At 38.0% G+C, this 22,941-nt stretch overlaps 6 protein-coding genes and 1 long non-coding RNA gene across 15 annotated transcripts; 5 read left to right on the top strand and 2 right to left on the bottom strand.

Annotated features, from left to right (window-relative positions):
- Positions 1–313: 313 nt before the first annotated feature.
- LOC116210880 lies at positions 314–3,386 on the bottom strand. Of its 9 annotated transcripts, none has more exons than XR_004157575.1 (6): positions 3,045–3,310; positions 2,804–2,923; positions 2,611–2,730; positions 1,220–1,262; positions 1,063–1,120; positions 314–772 (listed from the first exon to the last, which is right to left on the bottom strand). XR_004157575.1 is itself a non-coding variant. In XM_031544994.1 (6 exons), exons 1-5 carry the CDS (start codon positions 3,077–3,079, stop codon positions 1,096–1,098), a joined length of 327 nt encoding a protein of 108 aa, XP_031400854.1. In that variant the 5' UTR covers positions 3,080–3,386; the 3' UTR covers positions 314–777; positions 1,063–1,095. The 9 variants fall into 9 exon arrangements, 5 of the variants coding, with proteins under 5 accessions (XP_031400854.1, XP_031400853.1, XP_031400855.1 ...); XR_004157577.1 differs by having other exon boundaries at positions 2,611–2,685; positions 2,804–2,920; positions 3,045–3,304; XR_004157574.1 differs by having other exon boundaries at positions 2,804–2,920; positions 3,045–3,294.
- Positions 757–2,100, top strand: LOC116210882. Its single transcript, XR_004157578.1, has 4 exons — positions 757–873; positions 982–1,145; positions 1,243–1,288; positions 1,883–2,100. It is a non-coding gene; the product is annotated as an uncharacterized LOC116210882 (long non-coding RNA).
- Positions 3,387–3,891: 505 nt separating the features above from the next.
- Positions 3,892–5,799, top strand: LOC116210879. The gene is made up of 3 exons (XM_031544992.1): positions 3,892–4,049; positions 4,645–4,824; positions 5,171–5,799. Exons 2-3 carry the CDS (start codon positions 4,666–4,668, stop codon positions 5,336–5,338), a joined length of 327 nt encoding a protein of 108 aa, XP_031400852.1. The 5' UTR covers positions 3,892–4,049; positions 4,645–4,665; the 3' UTR covers positions 5,339–5,799.
- A 1,387-nt stretch (positions 5,800–7,186) lies between these two features.
- LOC116212304 lies at positions 7,187–7,561 on the top strand. Its single transcript, XM_031546861.1, has one exon. The coding sequence runs from the start codon at positions 7,187–7,189 to the stop codon at positions 7,559–7,561; it is 375 nt and encodes a 124-aa protein (XP_031402721.1).
- A 5,304-nt stretch (positions 7,562–12,865) lies between these two features.
- LOC116212062 (probable CCR4-associated factor 1 homolog 11) lies at positions 12,866–14,021 on the top strand. Its single transcript, XM_031546647.1, has one exon. The coding sequence runs from the start codon at positions 13,082–13,084 to the stop codon at positions 13,919–13,921; it is 840 nt and encodes a 279-aa protein (XP_031402507.1). The 5' UTR covers positions 12,866–13,081; the 3' UTR covers positions 13,922–14,021.
- Positions 14,022–16,160: 2,139 nt separating this feature from the next.
- On the top strand, positions 16,161–17,457 carry LOC116211481. Its single transcript, XM_031545884.1, has 3 exons — positions 16,161–16,423; positions 16,680–16,877; positions 16,965–17,457. Exons 1-3 carry the CDS (start codon positions 16,208–16,210, stop codon positions 17,124–17,126), a joined length of 576 nt encoding a protein of 191 aa, XP_031401744.1. The 5' UTR covers positions 16,161–16,207; the 3' UTR covers positions 17,127–17,457.
- A 4-nt stretch (positions 17,458–17,461) lies between these two features.
- Positions 17,462–21,691, bottom strand: LOC116211480 (transcription factor E2FA-like). Its single transcript, XM_031545883.1, has 14 exons — positions 21,209–21,691; positions 20,175–20,346; positions 19,958–20,017; positions 19,696–19,781; positions 19,536–19,624; positions 19,405–19,459; positions 19,255–19,307; positions 19,121–19,171; positions 18,993–19,041; positions 18,808–18,873; positions 18,637–18,713; positions 18,309–18,531; positions 18,138–18,204; positions 17,462–18,009 (listed from the first exon to the last, which is right to left on the bottom strand). The coding sequence occupies exons 1-14, from the start codon at positions 21,413–21,415 to the stop codon at positions 17,879–17,881; spliced, it is 1,386 nt and encodes a 461-aa protein (XP_031401743.1). The 5' UTR covers positions 21,416–21,691; the 3' UTR covers positions 17,462–17,878.
- Positions 21,692–22,941: the final 1,250 nt, after the last annotated feature.

The raw sequence follows: 22,941 nt of genomic DNA, 5'->3' as shown, positions 1-22,941 counted from the left end.
ATACAATCATACCAATTAATTGTATTTGAATATTCAAATTTTAATACAATCATAACAAGTAAATTTATATTAATATCTCAAATATGTATTAAAAGTTCTCCATAAAATATTTTTTTTTTATATATTTTCCAATAATATATTAAAAGTTCTTTTAATATAATCCGATCTCGAGAAATTAAATAATTTCTCTACATATATATATATATATATATATCAAAATTATTATATTTTATTAATTTCTCTAATCATCCGCACAATTCGCGGGATTGTACCTAGTTAACCGTAATCTACAAATGATCTACAAAGAATCATATACAAATAAAGTTTTGGACTTCCTGGTGGAGAGTAGGAATCAATTTTTCTACTCTCAATACCTTCCTCAAGACAATATAATACAATAAAAACATTACAAATATCACAAACTCTATCAATTTTGCAAATTTCAAACCTATCTTCTTACATGAGAAGACAAAATCCTATACTTTTGGTGGCAAGGGGATAGGCATCACTGTATACAAGACGATAAATTTAAAAAGAAAAAAAAAGGAAAAAAAGAAAAAAGAAAAGAGGAGCCAACCCAATTTACTTTATATAGGTAGCCATTCTGCTGGTGGCTTGAGAATTGAGACTGAAAAAGAAACCATCAACATGAAGATAGATGCTCACCTTGAAAAATACCTCTTAGTAAGTTGTGCTCCATTCATTCACTCTCTGTACCATCTCCATAGACTTTTCACAGATGGCTTGCATGTGCAGCTGGCTTTCTACTTCCCTTCTCCGTTCAGATTTAAAACACAAAGAAAAGAATGAAGGTTTAGGTGAAAAAAAGCCAAGATGACAGATGTAGAGGCTCAACTTAAAAGAGAAGCAGAGGTTGACAGCGGCTTATGTTCATTTCTTTCTTTGTATTTTATTCATGACACTTGCTTTAAAAGAAACTTTTTGGCTGGTAATTCACATGATTTTTGTTCTTTGTTGCAGTAGCTCCAAAGGAAGATGAAGCTGCATCTCCAATTTTTGGCGGCTAACTAAAGCATTTGACTGAAGTCTATAGTGACTTACTGTGCTATTTAATTGTTGTCTTTTAGCTTCTCTCTAGCAAAGCAAGTTCCTACATAAGCTGATACAAAAGACAGCAGCAAGGGGTGAGATTGAGAAAGAAGTTATTTGTCTAAATTTTACTTTCATACATAAGACGAAACTTGACAGTTCAGGTTACCTTATTGCTGTTCTCTTTTGCAGTTTTTCCAGGGAGGTTGAAGCTGCACTAACAGAAGAGTGTAACTCGGTAAAAAACACTTTACCTGCTGTTTGTTTCCCTTAAGTAACCAAGAGCACTTAACAAGAGGATCGTCAAACAAGAAGCACATCATTGAAGCATATGTTACATATCCATTGTCCTGTTAATTATGTTTTCTCCCCTTTCCGTTCTTAGTATAATTACAGACAAAATATAAAAATAGTTATGTTACGAGAAATATATGCAAATATCTTTTAACCTTCCATCTTTGTTTACACTTATAATTTTTCTCCCCACCATTCTTCTAACAGATGATGCTACTTTCGCCCAACTCTTCTTCTACCATATAATTCTATTTTATCTATTTTGAGAGGAGTGTGGAGCCTCTGAGAAATGGTTCTTTGTAGCAAGATTCTCATGATGGATACATTTGCAACATGTTTTTCTTTTCTCTTTTTACTATCAGCTTTTCCCCCCCTTCTTTCCGTTCTATGTATTGTAATAGTGTAAATACGGTTATTGTTACTAAATTATATGCCAATATCTAACACTCAAACTAAAAACGGAGACCTCTTTCATTTTGTACGCTAAGTTACAATGTTTTTCTCCCAATTCTTCTTCTAACAGATTATGTCCTTTTAGGAGAAGTAAATGAAGTCCTCGAGAAGAGGTTACTTGAAGCAAGAGGCCAATCATCAATGCATATTCAATATTATATTTTTTCTTTAGCTTTTAGATGTGTATGAATGTGCTTTTTTCTAGTAGATGTAATGACATTGTCTTATAAATACGCTACTTAATATGTGTCAATAGCTTTGTTACTGTATATTTTGATTAGAATACAGCCACCTTTAAGGAAATTTCAATGGCCTTATTATTTATTATTGAACTTTGATAGAAGAAACTAAGACCGAAAAAAAGAAGAAGAAGAAAAATATCCGATTGGGTAGGCAAGCAATATTACAACAAACGCAAGTATTAAAGGATAAAAAGCAACTTATGAAAAACAATTTAGAAGACAGAATTTCCAGTGTGAAAGATGGAATTCAATCTGATCATCTCACCTTTTGCACTAAAACCCACCATCTACATAAGCAAGACAATCAAGAATAACTTTGTTACGTCGAACATGCGAGTAGCTTTTAACTAAAAGAAAAATTATAACATTCATAAATATAAATCACATACATTCGTAAGCTGCAGTAGGTCAGTTTTTGTTTTTCCAAATAGTCATATTTATCTAAAGCTCACAAGGCAGATGAAGACAGAATAAGCATGCACTCGAGAAGCAACAGATATGCATTGTCGATGGATAACATAATGGACTCCTTTTTCTAAAGAAAAAAAAAACAGAATATGAAGATACTTACCCAACTTATGAGTAGGACAGGCTCCTTCACACTCATCTGAAGTATACACAGAACAAGTATAACTATCTTCACGGTCTAAACTTGATCGGATAGACAGAGACATACTGAGTATCAGAAAACCTAGAAACATAATCAGAGAGGAGAGAATCGAAAGAATAGATAGATGAACAACAAAGAATCAGCTCGGGCATACCCGCTGTTTACATTCCCCGAGTCTGCAAGGAAGTGAAAATCGGAAAGCCTGGCCCCAGAAGGAGAGATCAGGAGGATCGAGAACGATACGGACAATGCATGCTCGCGAGAATGTCTCCTGCTTGATTAATTGAAAATCGAACGACCGACACAAACAAAAGGAGAACAAAAAGGAATCGCCGACCATAAGAAGAGTGAAAAGCAGAGACGAAAGTGGGGCAAAAGGAATAACGAGAGCTCACCAAGCTAAGGAGACCTCATGCGAAGCACTTCGCATGCTAAACTTCGCCAAAGAGAGATGGACAAGAACAAAAAAAAAAAAAAAAAGAAGAAGAAAACGCTAGCCAGCGTCAACTGCAGTGAAAAACTGGGCAAGAAGCAGAGCAGAGAGTGCATGCAGCTCTGACAGTGCCATAGGAAAAAGATGAACAGACAAGGAGGTGATAAAACAATTTTACGGGCTGGGCTATGGCACGTGAATGCTAAAGCCCAAAATCAACCCAAATCCCTTAGCCCAGCAGGTTAGTAGTATGCATTGGCTTAATTCAAACATTCAGTGGCCACAATACTAAGCTTATAAATTATGGCCCCAAAAGAGGAAAAAAAAAATTATAAGCTTAGTATATTACTGTGGAAAATAATTCCTCCCATTTTTTTCTTTATCGACTACTTCCTTTTTTTCAAATGTTAATTTTATTTTTTTTTTCTGGCGGGTTCAGCGAAATTTCGATATGCAATCTATCCTTGCTTTGAAATTTGAGGGAGTTAGTATTTTTTTTTTTGTGGGTTCGGCAATCTTCACGTATATATATATATATATTCCACTTTGGAATTACAAAAAATTATATAAAGCACAAAGATATTGTAAAATACACGTGTGTGTGAAGAAGACGTAAGATCATCGAATCGAATGATCACTTGATATGAAATGATTTTCAAACTGTCCATGCAGGGGCGAAAGCTACTAGTATCTTTCGATTTTCCCTAATTTTCCCATTTTGTTGAATTCTTACGAAAATGAATGAATCATACAACCCAAAATAAATAAATAAATAAATAAATAAATAAATCAATGAATCAAAAGTCTTAGCCCGGTTAAGCAGACAAAAGAGGAACAAACGAACACGCCGTTGCCCATTGTCCGTCCGCCGCGAAATTCAGCATGCGAGAGCTCAAAGTCGAGTCAGTTCGCCAGATGGGTTTGATCAATCACGAGCTCGCGGTTCCTCTCTAAACACCAATCTGGGGTAAACTTCTTCCTTTGACCCTACTCGATCCCTCTGTTCCCGAGCTCATTCTCAGTTCCCCCTGATTCGAAATGAATGAAAATCCGGAACATGGGCATGGCGATCTCGTCAAATTCCTGAATTGGGTCTCCGATTCTCGCTAAATCCAATGAGTAGATCGAGTCAAGTCAATATTTTTTTTTAAAATTTTTTTTGCATTTTTCTCTATTTCTCGCAGCCAAAGCTGGATTTTTTTTTTTTTAGGGCTCGCTTCATGAAATTGTATTCTGCATATTCCTCTGAACTTGCTGGTTGATGAGTCACAGTGTATCTCACTAGATAATTTTAATGTACTTGTTAATGATTACTTTGGCTTTCATTTCTTAGGGATGAGCAACAATCTTGCACCAAATTTTGATGGTTTTGTCTCTGAGTTTCTGGTGGGATTCTGGCAGATTATTAGCTTGTTCTGATTGAGCTAGGCGTCAATCCGATAGTTTAGGAGAAACGAAGTGATTCGCGTTGATTGAAGCATTGATAATTTTGCTAGACGTGTAAATATGCATGTTGGAGAGGTTTTGAAACTAATTCTCCTCTATGTGAAACCGTTGGACAGGCTCCACGAGATCCTTTAAATATGTCCAGGCCGATGCTGCTTGCCTTTCTGCTGCTCGTGCTCATAATCACTTCTCAGTTAGAGTGGAAGCAGCCTCTTCTCGTAGACCCAGAGCCCACCCCAAGCATCTCCGAAAAGCAATACCAGATTTCCGAGCGTCAAGAAGCTGTTAAAGAGAAGGTGTGAAGTACTTGCCCTGCACATTCATTCCTTGCTCTGATAACTTCTGCTTTCTTATTGTGTTAGGTGAATATCTCGGCTATTGTTCTTTTCTTCCTGAATCAACGTCAATTGAGCTAGCTCCATTTTCATTCCCGCAGTAAAAGGAAGCTAAAGCTTGCAGTTTGCATCCTCTCTTATTCAAGAACATGATAAATAGATGCTTGCAAATGTTGATAAAGGAGTTTGAGAAGAACGCTCGAAAGTCCTTACTTTTGTCTCCCTTGGCTCCCTCTATAGAAGTGATTTGCTGACTTCTAGTAATCAGGTTATGCAGATAATTATATCTTTCTCTTGTCACGTGCAGATCATCCTATCGCAAGAGAAAAATATTCAGAAACTTAACGAACTCGTCCAGAGCCTCAGGAGGCAGCTGCTGCAATGCAGGGCAGATAAGGAGACTAGGAACAACACTGTAACTTCTCTTACAGAGCAAATTATCGAGCTGGAGCGGCAACAGATCCTCGAGGATTGACCCAGGATGGAATCCGGTCTCCAAAATCTTCTTTTCCTTTTCCTAACTCACTGCTGACCCCAGAATTGATGACCATGCATGCTTTGTCGTTTGTATGATATCACTCCACTGCCTAAACTACAGACGAGACGACTCACTTTCTGTGAGATTATTGGTTTGGTGCACCAAACGTTAGCAAATTCAAATGAAGAAGATATTTTCTTGCATCTACTGTTTCACCCACAATTTGCACTCACGGAGCCACATAAATGCTTCATGAATATAAGCTGGTGGGGATGTATATATATTAACATGTGTGTGTGCGCGTGTTTTAGTGTTGGGTAGTTAGACACCCAGTGCATGGAAGTAAATGAACGCCTTGAACAGTCCCATCTGAACTGGACCGGCTCTTCAATGGGACTGATATTTGATGTCTGTAATGGAACTTTGGATAAAGAAACTAGGTTTTAATGTTTTTTGAATGTTTTCTAGTATAGCCAACCCCCCCCCCCCCCCCCCCCCCCCCCCCCCCCCCCCCCCCAGCCTCAGGTGAAACTTCTAATTTGTAGTTGCCATGATGCGCACAAACCACGTGAAACAGGCATTCAGACATTTGGAACTCTGGTACATTTTATAATATATAATATAATTCATGTGTTAGACTTTCTTTCTATATATAGTAAGGTTCGCCCGAGATTGAAAACCAGTCATACGGGAGTACTAAGAGGAGACTGTTGATCCGATTCACTTGAAAAGGATAGACAAGCAGTGGTATTAACTGTGAAGGGAGGTTTGGATGAACGGATGGTGGCCTGCATTAACATGGGATGTTGTTGGTCCCATTTATGAGACAGGACAGACAGAAAAAAGAAAGAAAGAAATCTATCGAGTTGCAGCCAAACAGTTCATAAACTTCTTTAGCTACTGCATGCAGAAGAAGCTACTGCAACACTTCTGCATTGGAAACGTCGAGTTGGAGCGATAATCAACATTTCAATTCTGAAGTTGAATCCGTCCATGAGCCTAGTACAAGGATTGCTCTGTAACCAGCAGTCATCATCACGGATTCAGATGATGATGTGAAAACTGTGGTTTCTGAGACCGTCATTAAGTCGGGTATTAATGGCGCGAACTGCATGAAGGCGAGGGAAGGAAGGCAACAGCCGTTAGGTCGATGGATTTAAGCATATGAATGGACAATCGGGACAGGCCCAGACACACAAATGACTCTTCTCCAAGGCAATGAATGAAATGCCAATAGGAACCGCAATAACTAAAAATTACCATATACTTCCCTCCTACCAGCAAACATGGGGTGGGCAGATTTTGCCAGAATTAGAACAATTTCCATGCCATTTAATTCTCCTCAATTTCTTTTTCATACCTATTTCTTTCTTCTTCCTCTTAAATATATCACATTCAATTCACTCTCACCTTAATAAGGTCCCCATACCCTCCTTTCCTACCCATCATTAATGAGTGCATTAAAATATAAAGCCCCATCTCCATCTCCTCTTCACAATGCCTTTCAAACTACACCTAATATATATATATATATATTCGATAGCTTGCCCTAGCTGATTCGCTCCAACTTCACCTCCCTCCAAGTCATTTCCCCCTCCCAAGAGCTCAAGGCGAATTCACCGTATACGGTTCGAGAATCACTGGGAGTGAAAAGAGTGAAGAGTTTCAGACAGTGAAACAATTATTAGTAGTAGCATACGAACCGTGTGGCGTGGCCTCTCAAAGAGTACGTTTAATTCTTTGCACGTTCATTACAATACCTTTTGCTTATATGACTTTCTTTTACATTTATATATATCCCCATGTGTTGGTTATTGGAAGGTGTAAGATCAATTTATTCAGGAGATGATGAGTACTAAAAGAGCAAACAGCCCACAGCTAGAGTTGAAGCTCAACCTCTCGCCACCGAGGTCAAACGGCCGGGAAGGTGTGCTCGAGACGTTGGAGTACACATCTCCCCCTTCATCGCACGAGAGCTCTTGCTTCTCATGTGGGCCTACTGCTGCTGATCATCAGGCCACAACTAAAGCAAACAGTTTTGGGTACTCGAGCAGCCTGGAGTCGACGGCCGTGACGTCGATGGTTCTGGTCGGGTGCCCTCGGTGCCTCATGTATGTGATGCTTTCCGAGGTCAGCCCCAAGTGCCCGAGGTGCAAGAGCACCGTCTTGCTCGGCTTCCTCAACACCGAACTTCACGGCTCAAAGAAGAGCACGAACTGATGATGGGATGATACAGAAAACCTTCTATATACATAAATATAAGAACGTATATAAACACATATATAGATAGTCTTCTATATTACATATAAGGCACTTTGTGGAATCCTTCTAAACTTTTGGTAATTAGTTAAAAATTTCTATTTCTTTTTTTTTTTTAAATAATCCTTTCTCCTCCATTATAATCGCAACCCCGTCTTTCCGAATACTCGTGTAGAAGGAAAGTGGAGGAAATTAGTTTAAGGTCATGTGGCAAATGAGAAGTAATTAACCCTATATATAGTTTGTTCACAATTAAATTAACATTATATATATATATATATATATTTATATTTATATATGCTACTGTATGTTACTGAAGAGTGATAATTATTATATTTAAGTTACCTGTCTAGTAGCAACTCACTTCTTTAATATAATTATTTTGTAGTCGAACTGTTAATTGAATGGTCAGTAAAACTCTCATAATATAAGTTCGAAACTTAACCAGCGCACATATTGAGAATAGTAGTAACCATAAATGTTTAATCCTCGAAATTAATTACGAGAGCAACATCTCTTATAATTCCATCAACCGAAAAAAAAAAATCTCTACTACTTATTACATATGAGTTTTGCCTTATTGGATATAAGGAAACCAAGCAAGAGAAAAGCATTTGCAAAAGCTCAAGTAAGACAGAAGCGATGCATTGCATGATCAGTTAAAAAACTTTCATGGTTAAGTTACTCGCTGCAGCTAGTAATTAAAACACGTAAACATATATATACTGATCGAACGTGTTATTGTATCACATGATTCGACGCTCCAAATTTCCAGAGACTGTAACGTAGCAAAATGACAGCCGTTCTGCTTACATGCATGTACTAAGTCATTACTTACCAAAGAACTGAACACAACGAACAAAAAGGAAGGCTGGTGATTATTACTTGAGGTGAGGGAGTAGTTCAGCTTTTAGAAATTCGGAATTACAAAAAATTAAAATGAAATAAATTTTTTAAAAAATAACACTGATATTAATTCATGGAGCGCACGACCCCATAATTAATGATAAACAAAGACAAAGGGAAGCACAAAAACATTTAATTTGATCAGTTGCGGGTGATTGTCATCACATTACTATTATTATCAGAGAGGCCGGCCATTGGCATCCTCTGTCGACTGTGAAGGGAAGAGTTCTCTCAGCATCAAATGCAACCCAACCGTTTGCAGTTGATTAGTTCAACAACTAACTAACTAACTTAGATGTTCTTTTCGGCTCACCGCACGATCGAGATCTCGACTTTAGATGTTCTTTTCGGCTCTCACGAGACCCAAAAGAGACATCTTATAATCCGTGAGCAAATACTTATCGATCATCGGTTAAATTAATAATTGTTGTCATAACAAGATAGGTAGACTGCACAGGCATTATTAGCGCGCAAGACAGCTAGTAATTTGTGGAAGTTGCAAAGCAAGATCCAAATTCCTAATTTTATAGGATTGAGAACGGTGTATGACACGTTATAGGTGCATAGTAATTAATGTCATGCATTTTGGCGTCTACACGTGAGAATTAAGAAGTAGTCGAGTTTTCATAAATACAGATATTCATGATACGAAAACTAAACACATAATATATGCACTTCCTAGGAGAGTCATGGTCAACTTACTTGGCATATAACATGTTCAAAGATGGTCCCGGAAAATTGAAAAGAGCATACAAAGCTGTCGGCCATATTGCTACCAAGTGTGCATGATGACTGTTCAAATGCAAATTAACTTTATAATTGGATATATATATATATATATATATATCAAATATAATAAAAAATTATCATGCAGAAGTGTTTTTGGCTATGTTTGTTTACAAAATCAAACTTAACTTAGAGAAATTCTAATATGACTTTGTGCCACCGTGACATGACGCTCTGTTCGCTTAATAATTTAACTCTACCCAACTCAATTTTATTCTTTCTCAAATTTAACAATATCATTATTATTTTATCATTTTCTTCCGTTTAATAATAATTTCTTACTCATGCATTTCCCTAATCATTTTTATAATAAATTTTTAATAATAAATTTCCATGTACTTTCACATTTATATATACATACATATATATATATATATTTAAAAATTAATATATTTATAAACACTTGCAACTATTGCACGAAATCAAGTTCAATTGAATCATATCCAACTTGAAAATCAAATGCATACTTAGTCTTTTAGTTAAAGTATTTAGTACTTTTGCTATTTGTAATAGATTACACAAAATAGTAAACACTTCAATCGTAATACTAAATACTTAAATTGAAAGTTGAAGTATAAAACACTTGTACTAATACGATTATTAAAAATACTAAGCACTTGAATTGAAGTACTAAATTCTTGAATTAAAAGTACTAAACGTGTCACGATGACACGAGGTCATAATAGTAAAATCCCTTAACTTAATTTAACTTTATTTTTTCCTCAATTTAACAACACAATAATTACTTTTTTATCTTTTTTTTTTAAATTCTCTCATACTTTTTTCTTTCTATTATTAGAATTAATTTTTTAATATTAAATTCTCTTGACTATTCAATACTTTTTTCCTCAATTTTAATATTTTTTTCTTCAATTCAACGATATAATCATTACTTTTTAAAATTCTTCTTTAAATTATCTTACATATTTTTTTCAATTATTTTTGTCTTCATCTTCTTAAATTTAATTTAATTTAATTTAATTTCGCTATAAATTTAAGTAGTTGCATGTAAAGTTAGTGCGGGGAATTAAGTAAGAAGTCACTAATTTGGGACCCACCCGAGTGTCAAGTGAACTGTATCCCCACAAGACCCCAAACAGAAGACGCGTCGAAGTTAGGCTTTGTTTGGAAGCTTTGATTGGGGAATGATTTCGACATCCTTAAGACAAGTCATTTAATATTTATAATCACCCGACCTGTTAATTAATTAATTAATTTAAAGTTTGAAATATTTAAGTACATATATAAATACCTTAATATGCCGCAGTACCTGGGCCACATCCACATGTTGATTGATTTTTCAATTAATCAAGCACGAGTTTCATCCACAAAATCAATTTTCACCACGTGCCGCCTCTTGGAGTCTGCAATCCATTCATTTATATATTGTTTAGTTATATTATAATAATAATAATAATATACCATTTTCATGGAAGTCATGTTTGCCTTTTGGCTTGCATTAGTAGCAAACTCATCAGATCATATCTGTACTTTTTTAACAAACGAATGTATATTATCTATAAGATTGAATTGGTAGATACAAACAAAACGGTGTATATTATGTATATTTAACAGCCGTCTCTCACAGAACCAAAACATATAGAATGTATATTACAGGATAAATGAGAGCTGGAAGTTCAAAATGATTAACTGACTTGATTTTAAGGCTCGCTTCGAGTCGTATATACATCTATCAGCACGAACATGAAGAACTACGAAAATTCTACTCTCGGGTTCGAAAGGATTCTTTTCTTAGTGGATAAAGACGGGCCTCAAGTTGGAAGGCTGGTGCGTGTCTATTTGAAGCCTTGCAGGTGACAAATATTTGTCCACTTTCGGCAGCACTCCCATGCGTTGCATTTTGTATCTGAAAGGCGTATATATGTATATATATATATATATATAGACACACATACATTTTATTTTTCTTTTTTGCAGAAAAAATATGGGATTTGAAGCAGTGAACAATCATGTCCCTCAAGTTTTGACGGCTTTTGAGCTCAGTATGGCAACTTCCGTGACTCATAAAGTGTAATCTCCTCCAAGACGCTGCAAGGGACAACTTACATGAACTCTTACAAGTTTTTTGTGACTCTTTACGAGCGTTCTTGGCGATGTACATAATTCATATCTTAGGAGAACTATAATTGCGGAGAAGACAATTCGAACTCAGAACGTTAAAGTGGCTGTCTCACGTCTTAACTAAGACCTTGGTGGTATATATACATACATATATAGTCTCTCTCTCTCTCTATTTAATTATTACTGAATTAATTAATTAATTAATTAATTAATTGAAAAGAGAAAAGGAAATGTCTAATGGGCGTGCCCACTGATTGGGCCTACGGCCTAATCATTGCCCATTGCCCCATTGCCCGTTGCCCGTCCAATGAAGGAATGAATACATGGAAACCGACATGACCATATACAGTAGATGACGTGGCATGCGCAACCACATAGGCAGGGTATTTGGTTTTTTCCATATGATATAATCATCGCTCATCAGCATCTAAATAGGGATCCTTCACCGACCGATCACTTTCTCATTATTAACGACTGAGAACATCCCGAATTTCTTACCATAGGATAACAGACAGTGTTGCTCGTCAGCAGCAGCGCCGATGAAGGACCTGGACACGAATGCTGGGTGCACGGGTCCGAGACGGGCCCACGAGCTGACGTTGAATCAAGCCAAAGTTGCCTTAGTAGACCCGGTCATCTGGTCATTAGTTAATTTTTTTTTGTTTTACTCTTAATTAATTATTGAGTTAATAACAAAAAAAAAATCTCAAACTTTTCATGTTTTAACGATCTTAATAGGAACTTTTTTCTTTATCCAATTAAATCACAAACTACCGATTTAATAACAATATTAGCACACCGTTAATTTCTCCGTTAATTGTAATCGGAATTGCTGATGTGTACATGACGGTACCCCGTTGCATACTCTGATTAGCCGCGTGAGTCCCAAATTTTTTAAAAAATAAAAAAATAAAAACTAAATAAAAAAATAACACAAAAGAAAAAAAAAGGCCTCAAAGAGGAGGAGGGGAGGTGGTCAGCAGTTGAGGCCTCGACGCCGGCCCCCATTCCCCCAGTTAAACCAGTGTCGAGGTCTCCACCGGTTGAATCGAAAAACTCCCAACTCCTCCTCCTTCGGCCTTACGGCCTTTTTTTGTTATTTTTTTTAATTTTCAGAATATTTTTATTTTATAAAAAATATTGGACCCGCTCGTTCAAATCACAGTGTGTCGCGTGGTACCGTCATGTACAAAGACAGTAAATTCGATTAAAATTAATGAAAAAATTGACGATAAGTTAATATTGTTATTAAATCAATAGAAATGAATAAAGAAAAAAATTTACCTTAAAATTGTTAAAATGCGAAACGTTTAGAATTTTTTTTTATTAACCCCTGATGATTTAGTTGTATTTATTATTCTCCCCCATGACAGTCAAAGTTTGACCGCGTTGAACTTGGACTGTCTTCCCCGTCTCCCACCCGGCGAGAAAAGTGAGCTGAACCCAATCTTCTTCTTCTTCCTCAATTATTGTATCATTATCTGTCACGTTGTCTCTCTCTCTCATCTTTGCTCTCCTTCCAAGCAACATCGCCGACTACCTCACTTCTCTTTATAAAACCATACCCCATTTCTCTGACGCTCTCTATCTCTCCATCAAAGCCCCGACAACAACCAGAATATCATATCATATGCTTTGCTGATTTCTTCTCAGCTTCGGAGAAATCTATCGATATCAGTTTACAGATTAGTGGGTCGCCGGAGAAAGATGGGATCCGATTCAGATTCATGTTCGAAGCCGCCGGTGGTCATCAGGGAGGTCTGGTCCCACAACCTGGAGTCCGAGTTCGAGCTGATCCGCGACGTCGTTGACCGCTACCCCTTCATCTCCATGGACACGGAGTTCCCCGGCGTCGTCTTCCGACCCCCGCCCGAGGACCGCCACCGCCGGCGCCCGTCCGACCTCTACCGGGTGCTCAAGTGCAACGTTGACGCGCTCAACGTGATCCAGGTGGGCCTCACGCTGTCGGACTCTGACGGGAACCTGCCCGACCTCGGGACCGGCGGGGAGGGGGCCCGGTTCATCTGGGAGTTCAACTTTAGGGACTTCGACGTGGCCCGTGACGCGCACGCGCCGGACTCGGTGGAGCTGCTGCGGCGGCAGGGGATCGACTTCGAGAGGAACCGGGAGGAGGGGGTGGACTCTGCCCGGTTCGCGGAGCTGGTGATGTCGTCTGGGCTGGTCTGCAACGACTCGGTGAGCTGGGTGACGTTCCACAGCGCGTACGACTTCGGGTACATGGTGAAGGTGCTGACCCGGCGGGACCTGCCGGAGGGGCTGCCGGAGTTCCTGGGGCTGCTGAGGGTGTTCTTCGGGGACCGAGTGTACGACGTGAAGCACATGATCAGGTTCTGCAAGAGCCTGTACGGGGGGCTGGACCGGGTGGCGAGGGCGCTGGAGGTGGACCGGGCGGTGGGGAAGTGCCACCAGGCCGGCTCCGACAGCCTGCTGACGTGGCAGGCCTTCCAGAAGATGAGGGACTTGTTCTTTGTACAGGACGGGCCGGAGAAGCATGCCGGCGTGCTGTTCGGTTTAGAAGTGTATTAAAAATATCAAATTAAAACTTATTCATCCAACTATGTAAATTAGTTGAAATTAATCAAATTCTTTAATTGAGGTTAATCAATCTGGGGATGTTCAGTGTGCATCGTTAATTCCATATTCTAGCAAGATTTGTTCTGCGCTTGGCAGGCATGATTATAATCCAACAACAATAATAATAATAATTAAAGAATTGGAAATATATTGCAGATTAATTACCAGTCATAGTCAACCCGTAAGTGAATAATTAAAATTGGTTGTAATATATTGCAGATTAATTACCAGTCATTGTCAACCCGAAAGTGAATAATTAAAATTGGTTGGAATAAATTGCAGATTAATGACCAGTCATAGTCAACCCGTAAGTGAATAATTAAAATTGGTTGTTATTGGAGGCTTCTTTTATGGAAAGGTATCTAACCACTTTAAGTTAATCGCGACTTAATGAGAATTTGAATGTCCCTAATAAGATGACTTCGCTCGAGTGAGTAAGCAAAATCACTGTTGGCTCAGACTAGGACAGCGATCCGGTTCATGAAATGCTGCGAACCAATCGTCTTGGGCAAGCGCTCATTTTATTTATTCGAATAGAAGACTTCGGGCTCTGTACTAGCGAGTTCAACAAAAGCAGATCAGAAGACTGTTGGTAGTCCCGTTTGATCGTACAATCTAATTTTAAGATTTTAACTCTAACTTTAACTCTATTCATTACATAATAAAAATTAATAATATAATTATTACTTTTTATTTTTTTCAATTTTTTTAACTATTTAATTTAATTTTGGATAAATTACACTGGTAGTCCAAAATGTTTTACAAATGTTTTATTATGGTTTAAAAAGTTTTTTTTCGCTACATGATGGTACAAAATGTTTCAAAGTTATTTCATGATAGTATAAACCGTCAATAAGCCCTAACGCCGTTAACATTTTGCTGACGTGGCGCGTCCTATGTGTCATTTTTGTTACGTGGAACCAATTATAGAACGCCACGTCATTTAAGAGAAAATGAAATTTTAAAAAGTCCAAAAAAATACAAAAAAAAAAAAATACAAAAAAATAGTAAAATTTTTTTAAAAAATAAAAAAATATTTTAAAATTTTGAAAATTTTAAAATTATTTTTTAAAAATTTTTAATTTTTTTTTAAATAATTAAAAATACAAAAAATATGTAAAAAAAATTTTAAAATAAAAAATTATTTTAAAATTTTGAAATTTTTAAAATTATTTTTAAAAAATTTAAATTTTAAAAAAATTTTAATTTTTTTTAAATTTTTTATTTTATAAATAATTTTATAAAAAATTTAAATTTTAATATTAAAATTATTCTTAATTTAAAATAATAAAAATTATTTTAAAATTTAAATTTAAATTTTAAATTAAAAGTTTAAAATTATTTTTAAAAGTTTTTAAAATTTAAAATTATTTTTAAAAGTTTTAAAATTTTAAAATTTTTAGAATATTTTAAATTTTTCGGCTACTTCAGCAAGGAGGTGACACGTAGTAGCCACGTCAGCGTCGGCTTGACGGTGTCAAACTCGAGTTAACGGTTTGTACCATCATGAAATAACTTTGAAACATTTTGTACCATTATGTAGCGAAAAAAATTTTTTGGACCATAATGAAACATTTGTAAAATATTTTAGACCACCAGTGCAATTTACCCTTTAATTTTTAATAATAAATTCTCTAAACTATTCATTACTTTTTCCACAATTCAACAATAAAATTATTACTTTTTTTTTCAACTATATATTATTTTTTCACACTTTTTCACGTAATTCAACATCACAATCATTACAAATCAATTAAAATCAAAACTCAACTTAACTCAACTCTAAAAACAAACACACTATAACCTTTTCGAGTTTCAATAAAATCATATAAGACTATAACCTTTCAAAAGAGTTTATTTTACGATCGAATAAGACTATAACCTTTCAAAAGAGTTAATTTTACAATCGAATTCTATTCCCAACTGATGCAGCACGTTCGATCATGTAACGCCAAATAATACGCGAGCCTTGGCTCCTCTACCTCTTAGGCTTCGTGTAGTCGTCCATGTTGATACTTGGCTCCGGTGCAGGCCAGGAGACCAGAGCTCTTGAAATGTCCAAATTGACCCCACATCTCATACATAGAAAGGACAATATGGATTCCGGAAAGAAAATACCAAGAACTAGCGGGGGTAAAATGGTAATCGCAACTGCACCCGCGGTGCTTTTGCTTGGTCCAGAGCAGGCCAATAGAGCAGAGCACTACATCTCAAAGACCTCTTTGATACTGCTTAACAATGGCAGCTCCAGGGCTCCTGCTCAGCCTCTCATCTCCTTCCTACCTCGCCAGCAATGGGCAGCTCAGAGCTCCTCCCTTGTTCTCACCCCGAACTTCGGGTTCCAACCCGAAACACTTCCGCGTAAGAGCAATCAAAGAGAAGACCAAGGAGATCAAGAGCCCTTCTCCTGAGGAAGTTACCAAGAAGTATGGCCTCGAAGCCGGTCTATGGCAGGTAGCCCACTGTCTCTTGTACTTGCGTTCTTTGCCCAACTCTCCTTTTATCTTATATTGGAAAAAGGGTATCATGGCGGTTTATGTTTCAATCAATACGGGCTTTGTCATACCTGCACTGGTTATGGTGACAAATGCTAAGTAGAAAGTTATCGGACATGTGCCGAGTTGGTGGATATCACCGGTGACTTAATTCTGTTGCCGATCGAATTGCGTCTTTAATTGCTGTGCTGAAGAATCAGTTGGGACTTTGGCAGATATTTAGCTCAAAGAAGGAAGGGAAATCAGAGGAGGGTGGTGAGAAGAAGAAATCAAAGGCAAATCAAGCAAAAGAGCTGCTAGCCAAATATGGAGGAGCATACCTTGCCACCTCCATCACCCTCTCCCTCATCTCTTTCGCGCTCTGCTACGCCCTCATCAGCGCCGGCATCGATGTCCAGTCCCTGCTGCTGAAAGTAAGATTACTCCTGGGAGGATGACGACAAGACTTGTTTGAAGTTGTTCGTAGATGGCATTGATTGAATTTCTCGACCCTCTTGCAGGTGGGAATATCGGCCGACGAGACTGGTGAGAAAGTCGGAACTTTTGCATTAGCCTACGCTGCACACAAGGCGGCATCCCCAATCAGATTCCCACCCACGGTGGCTCTCACCCCCATTGTTGCCGGTTGGATCGGGAAGAAAGTCGACGAGGAGAAGCAGTAACCATACAGATGAAAAGAGTTTTTGCCATGTCCCTAATTCCATGAGCCAATATATCCTCTTGTATTATAATATGCTATCACCATTTTTCCCCCTATGCTATTAACTAAGAATTCATCACGGTGGTTCATGGCCTGATATGAGACAGTTCTTATCCTGATAGGATCTTCTTACGTACATTAGATTAAGGGTCAATTCGTCAAATGTCGGTAATATTGGCCGGTACAATCCCAAATGTATTGGAACTCCCGAATTACCGAGTCTATGGAGATTGATTCTCTCCGAAAATGCAATTTTTACCAAGAGGATGTGCCTCTACTTCCTCTCTTGTTCACAAATTGCAGTCAAGCTGTAAATGGGGCATATATAAAGAGTAAAAGCCGATACAATTCCAGTTAACTCGGTTTACACAAGCTGCACAGTACTAAGACGCTGCTCGAGGTTAATAGAGATTGGAGTAATATACAGGATTTGACTGTACTACATACAAACTTTATTCTATTCTAATGTTAACTGAACTACACATTGCCGTGAATACCAATCTTCTGTACACCGAGTCCGAATCATTGGCATCCTGATTTGGAAGTTGCTTTTCCATAATCCTCTTGAAAACTTGCTTCTGGGATCTCAAAGATCACCTCATGGGGGAGTCAGGGAGGGAGCTTTCCCCATAACCATCAAACCAGATGAATTTAGAGTTGATACATCGAGCTTCGCAAATTGAAAAGGCCAATGGATCTAGAAGCAGATGCCTTTCACTTGCATGAAGAACCAAGAGCAGTGGAAGTAGGAACTTCTGGCATACTGGTCGGTGTTGTCTCGGGCAGGGTTATACTTGCATTAGTCATAGAGTAGTCCTCACTTAAGCCATTCCATTGGACACCAGCTATTACTTTAAGTTAGGGAACGCAAGTCGTATCATGTAAATAACTGAAACAAGGAATAAGCAGCAAGACAGGGCTAAACCAGTGATGAACGAAACTAGAAAGGGCAACATATGAAGCGAAAAGATACATTCCGTCCTCCACATGTCTGTGATGCTAACCTCAGCATCAGATAACAGCCAGTAATCTGCTTCACTCTGTTGATGGAAACGGAAAATTAAGCATCAGCATGAATCTTACAACCTCTTTACCAGGAGAAAGAACAAATTGAGTTTCAAGTTCTATGGAGGCAGAGGCTTACATGGACATCTGAGGGGACAATCTTCATAATTCCGCCCACAAAGTCTGGCATCGGGTTGAAATCTGGGGAAGGCCTATGAGCTTCGTGGCCTTGCATTTGAATTTCCTTTCTGTTGCCATCTTCTTTGGCTGATGAAGATGGTGGGTTCTCATGAAATGTAGACCTTGATGGTAAGCTTGAAGGAGGCTCAGCCCCAATCTCCTCAAACCTCTCTTCAAATTGGCTAAAAGAAATGCAAAGGAAAGAGTACTGAGTATGTAAGACAGAACATATAACTGCTATCCTATCATTTGCTAATTAGGTATGCCTGTGGGCAAGGAAATGATACCTGACAAGATAAACATCTATTGGACCCATTGTGCTTCTAAGGACTATCCTGTATCTCCTCTGGCGATAGTCAACATCCTGATAAAACAGGGATTGTCCACTAGTGCATTAAGCGTCATATTTAGATGACCAGACAAAGCAATTTTCTCGACATTTCAAATTGTTGCATTACCTCATCAGGATCTGGAACTTCTAGAGTGGTGCCATGTGGAGCTTTTATCGCTATTAAGGTTTCATTCTGATGAAAGCAATGGATTATGTTAGACATAAACACTAAAAGGGGAGATGTTTTCTCAAATACAGGCACAGAAAAAGCAGTTTAGGTATTTATATATATAAAAAAAAAAAAACGTAAACCTGGAAGCAAGGCAATCCCTTGATATCATCTTCAGTGACAAAAAGCCACCTGAAGAAAAGCAAGAGGTTGATTACTAATTAGCTTGTGAGATTAACTACCTGAAGAAATGTGATAGTTAAGATTCTACCTTTGGTTATCTCCATCTTCACTTAGATCCCTCAATCTTTCTTGCATTTCTCTGAGATAATTTAGCAACCTCAGCATAATAGTGAAGGATTATAAAGAAGTGAATACTGGAAACTGATGGTGAAGGAACATCACCTTACTCTTTGATCTAGCCTATGCTCCTCAATGGAGAGGGCATCCACTTCCGCCTAAGAACAGATAAAAAATTTAGAAGTAGGGAAAATCAGAAGACACCTTCGTGGAAGAAAAGAAATTCCAAAAAATGGTTCATCTAATCATGCATACCTGCAAGCTTCCAAAACTTTCATCAATCTCTCCTGGCCTAGAAGCATCAAGCCCCCTGATACAAGGACAAACTAAGTTTTAGACTTTGATCCAATAATTGTGAAAATGGGATTAGAGTGAAATTTCCATACTTCCACTGAATTCTGTTCTTCAGTTTCTTTTCTATGAGACCAATTCCTTCGAGGACATTTGTTATGTCATAGATTCTTCTCTTTTGCACCTGCAATCACACAAACATTTAACAATAGAACCTCAAATATCCAAACAAAGTAAATGGGATCAGAAAAATACCTGCAAAGTCTCCGCAGCTTTATTTAGATCAAGAACGCCATCTTCAGCATGTTTTATTAAGTTAATGAACTTTTTTGTGAGGAGACCTATGTCAAGCACAGAAAATTGTCAGCAGTTGCATAATGCATAATGCATAATATAAAAAACCATCAAAAAGCTTTGGCAACTTTTCAATAATTTAGAGGGAGAAAGGCAAAGCTGCTGCCTATAAAATCCAAAGAAAACAGGGAGAGGCTTAAGGCTTATCAAAATTTTCAATTACCTAAGGAGCTGTCATAGCGGCAAGGACCTGCTGGAGTAAGATTGCCGCCTGATGGAGAACCTGCCAAGATTTGCAATCGAATTTTTGGGTGAAATCTCGATGGGAATGTCAAATTTTAACTATTGAAACTTGATCATCGATTTGCAATGTCTTTGAAAATGAAATAAAGGGCAGATTCATGAAAAGCAGCAATCCGAAACGAAGGTTGTGAGCTGACCGGCATTGGAAACAGGAGTTTGAGGTCCCCTGTTGCTCTTTGCAGCTCTTGAATTTTTGCCTGTCTTGGCAACCTTCCCTGATACAGGTGTCTGGAAAGGACTGTTAAGAGCTTCAGCATATACGGTTGATTCCACTTTGCAGTCTAACTCATCACTCTTCCGCTTCACTTGCTGATGGAGCCATTCAGGGAATCCATATTAAAACGATGTATTCAAACAATTTTTAATGCAAACCGTAATAATAGTTAAAGAGGACTCCAAAGATAGAAGGAGAATGATGACATAAACTAGCCACCAAACAAGAAAAATAAACAACTCAGAGGACCTAAAGGAGAACACTCTTTGGAAAAGACACATTCACTATGCCCTCAACAATTGATCATGCGAGCAGAGACTAAGAACAAATAGCACCCAGCTTGAAATTCATTATACACAAAGCAGCAGACATTTGCTAGTCCATTCATCTCGGCATTATCACCATTGACACTGCTCAGTGGATTAGCACATTTCTCAACCCACACTAGCAGATATGGCTGTGGATTCGAGCAAGCTCTTCCCAGGCAGCTCAAGAAGGCTCAGACTCCCAAGAGCATTCAGCTCACCAAAAAATCCCATAAAGCAGCCACTTTACCGCGATCGAAACAACAAGCTTAGGTTTTTACACTCATTCTTGAGCTGCTCTACCATCCTCAGTGAGCATCTAGTTCACGCAAAAGTCTCACCAAGGAGGGAAAATCGTTTAGGCGCTCAGGTTTGAACAAAACGCAAAAATCAAGAGCAGCATCGAATCAGCCCCAAAACCCATCAAAGACAGAACTTTAACAGAAGAACAACTGAAATTTCAGGCATATACTCGAAGAAAGTAAACGGAGAACATTACAGCAGCTCCAAAACGGTTGACCAGACTAAACAATATGGAGCTACCCAAAAACCTCCCAGATCTCATCTTTAAGTTCGCCGAACGAATAAAAATCAGGAGAACTCCCCAAAGCCGCCCAAACACGGCAATATATCACGAAATTCGAACACTCACCGGCGATCTACCAGCAAAAGCATCAGCTTCACGATCAGGAGGAACTCGGCCCAGCTCAGCTGCGAAGCGGTGGTAGTCTCCTGCGGGGACGAACGGGGGCCTCACGGAGGAGAAGGGGAGGTGGGTGGCAGGAGGTGGATGCATGGCGGTGGCCCTCGCGGTTTGCAGCGGCGGAGGGGGAGGGGGAGTCCTCGCAGAATCGGACATGAGGGAAGATCGGCGGGAGGAGGGTTTGTTGGGGGGGTTTGGGGGAGAGGATACAGGAGGAGGAGATCTCGAAGGATTGAAGGCGCGATTTGGAGCTGAGGGGGATCGGTGAGGAAGGAGAAATGGTGGAGGCGGGGAAGAGGAAGTGAAAATGAAAAAGCGGGTACAGAAGAGAGAGAGCGAGAGATGGAAGGGGAAGAGAGAGAGAGAGAGAAGAGCAGAAAACGAGGGAAGGGGGAAAGAAAAGGGAGGAGGGAATTTGGTTCGGATATAGATGTGGAGGGAAGCGCTTCCCTCTTTTATATATATATATATATATATATATATATATTTTTTTTTCCTCTTCCTTTTCCCATTGAAATTACTTTCCTATCTTCCTCATTATTTTATTTATAAAATTACTATTGGCACTTGGGCAACTGATATGGAACCAAAAAAAAAAAAAAACTCTTCGCCAGGACTAAATTGATACTTCACTAATCATAAGTTTTAATTAATGTACTGAGAGCATCTCGTATTTTCATTAGAATCAAAGAAAACAAAAAAATGAGGCTTTTGATATGAATTTCTCCCAATAAACATGTGTTTATATCAGCTTTACGGAAATTTTGTCGATCTAAATATTTGAATTCACGTGAATTATGCTAGTCCATATTGGCATTATTCTTATTAGTCAGTTAAAATGTTGCATTGCTTGTTTTCCATTATCGCAAGCATAGAATGAGCAACATAATCCATCGATTATTTAAGCAAAGAGTTGTTGATCGGAATTTTTCCAAAGCTGGCGATTTATGTGAAACTAGATGCGTTATTAAGCGTAAGAATAATAGCCATGAGATTATCAAGAAATTTCATGGATTCAGATAACGAACAAACTAAAAGAAAAAAGAAAGAGTGAGTCGATAATCGAACTGCAATTACTTTCAATTAAGATTAAGATATTGAGAACATTTCACCGTCTCAGTGAAAAAAAAATTAAAAAAAAAAAAGAAATCACTTGCTTGCGTATCAATGACTTGGTTTTTTATTTCAAAGGGAAGGGAAAAAAAGAACAGGAAAAAAAAAGGGTAAATTACAAAAAAAAACTCAAGTTTTGTAAAATATCTCAATTTTGTCCTAAATTTTGTTTTGTAACAAAAAAACCATAAGTTTTCTAAAATTTCTCAAAAATGACCTCCGTTATAACTTCCGTCAATTTTTGCTGCTGATGGTGGGTCCCTTTAACAGTCCACGTAGGTCACACGTAGGCTAGTGGGTCCCTTTAACAGTCCACGTAGGTCACACGTAGGCAAAAATTGACGGAAGTTATAACGGAGGTCATTTTTGAGATATTTTAGAAAACTTATGGTTTTTTTTGTTACAAAACAAAATTTAGGACAAAACTGAGACATTTTACAAAATTTGGGTTTTTTTTTGTAATTTGCCCAAAAAAAAAAAAGGAAAATGGAAGACGAGGTTCGAATCGGGGAATACGCGCCTTTTCTGTTGGGAAGCAAATAATCGGCGATCTTTTGGCGCGTAACCTC

This window comes from Punica granatum, chromosome 6 (assembly GCF_007655135.1).
Source record: "Punica granatum isolate Tunisia-2019 chromosome 6, ASM765513v2, whole genome shotgun sequence".
Taxonomy (NCBI): Eukaryota; Viridiplantae; Streptophyta; class Magnoliopsida; order Myrtales; family Lythraceae; genus Punica; species Punica granatum.
The sequence above is the reverse complement of the archived record's forward strand: the minus strand, read 5'-3'. Positions and strand labels throughout refer to the sequence as shown.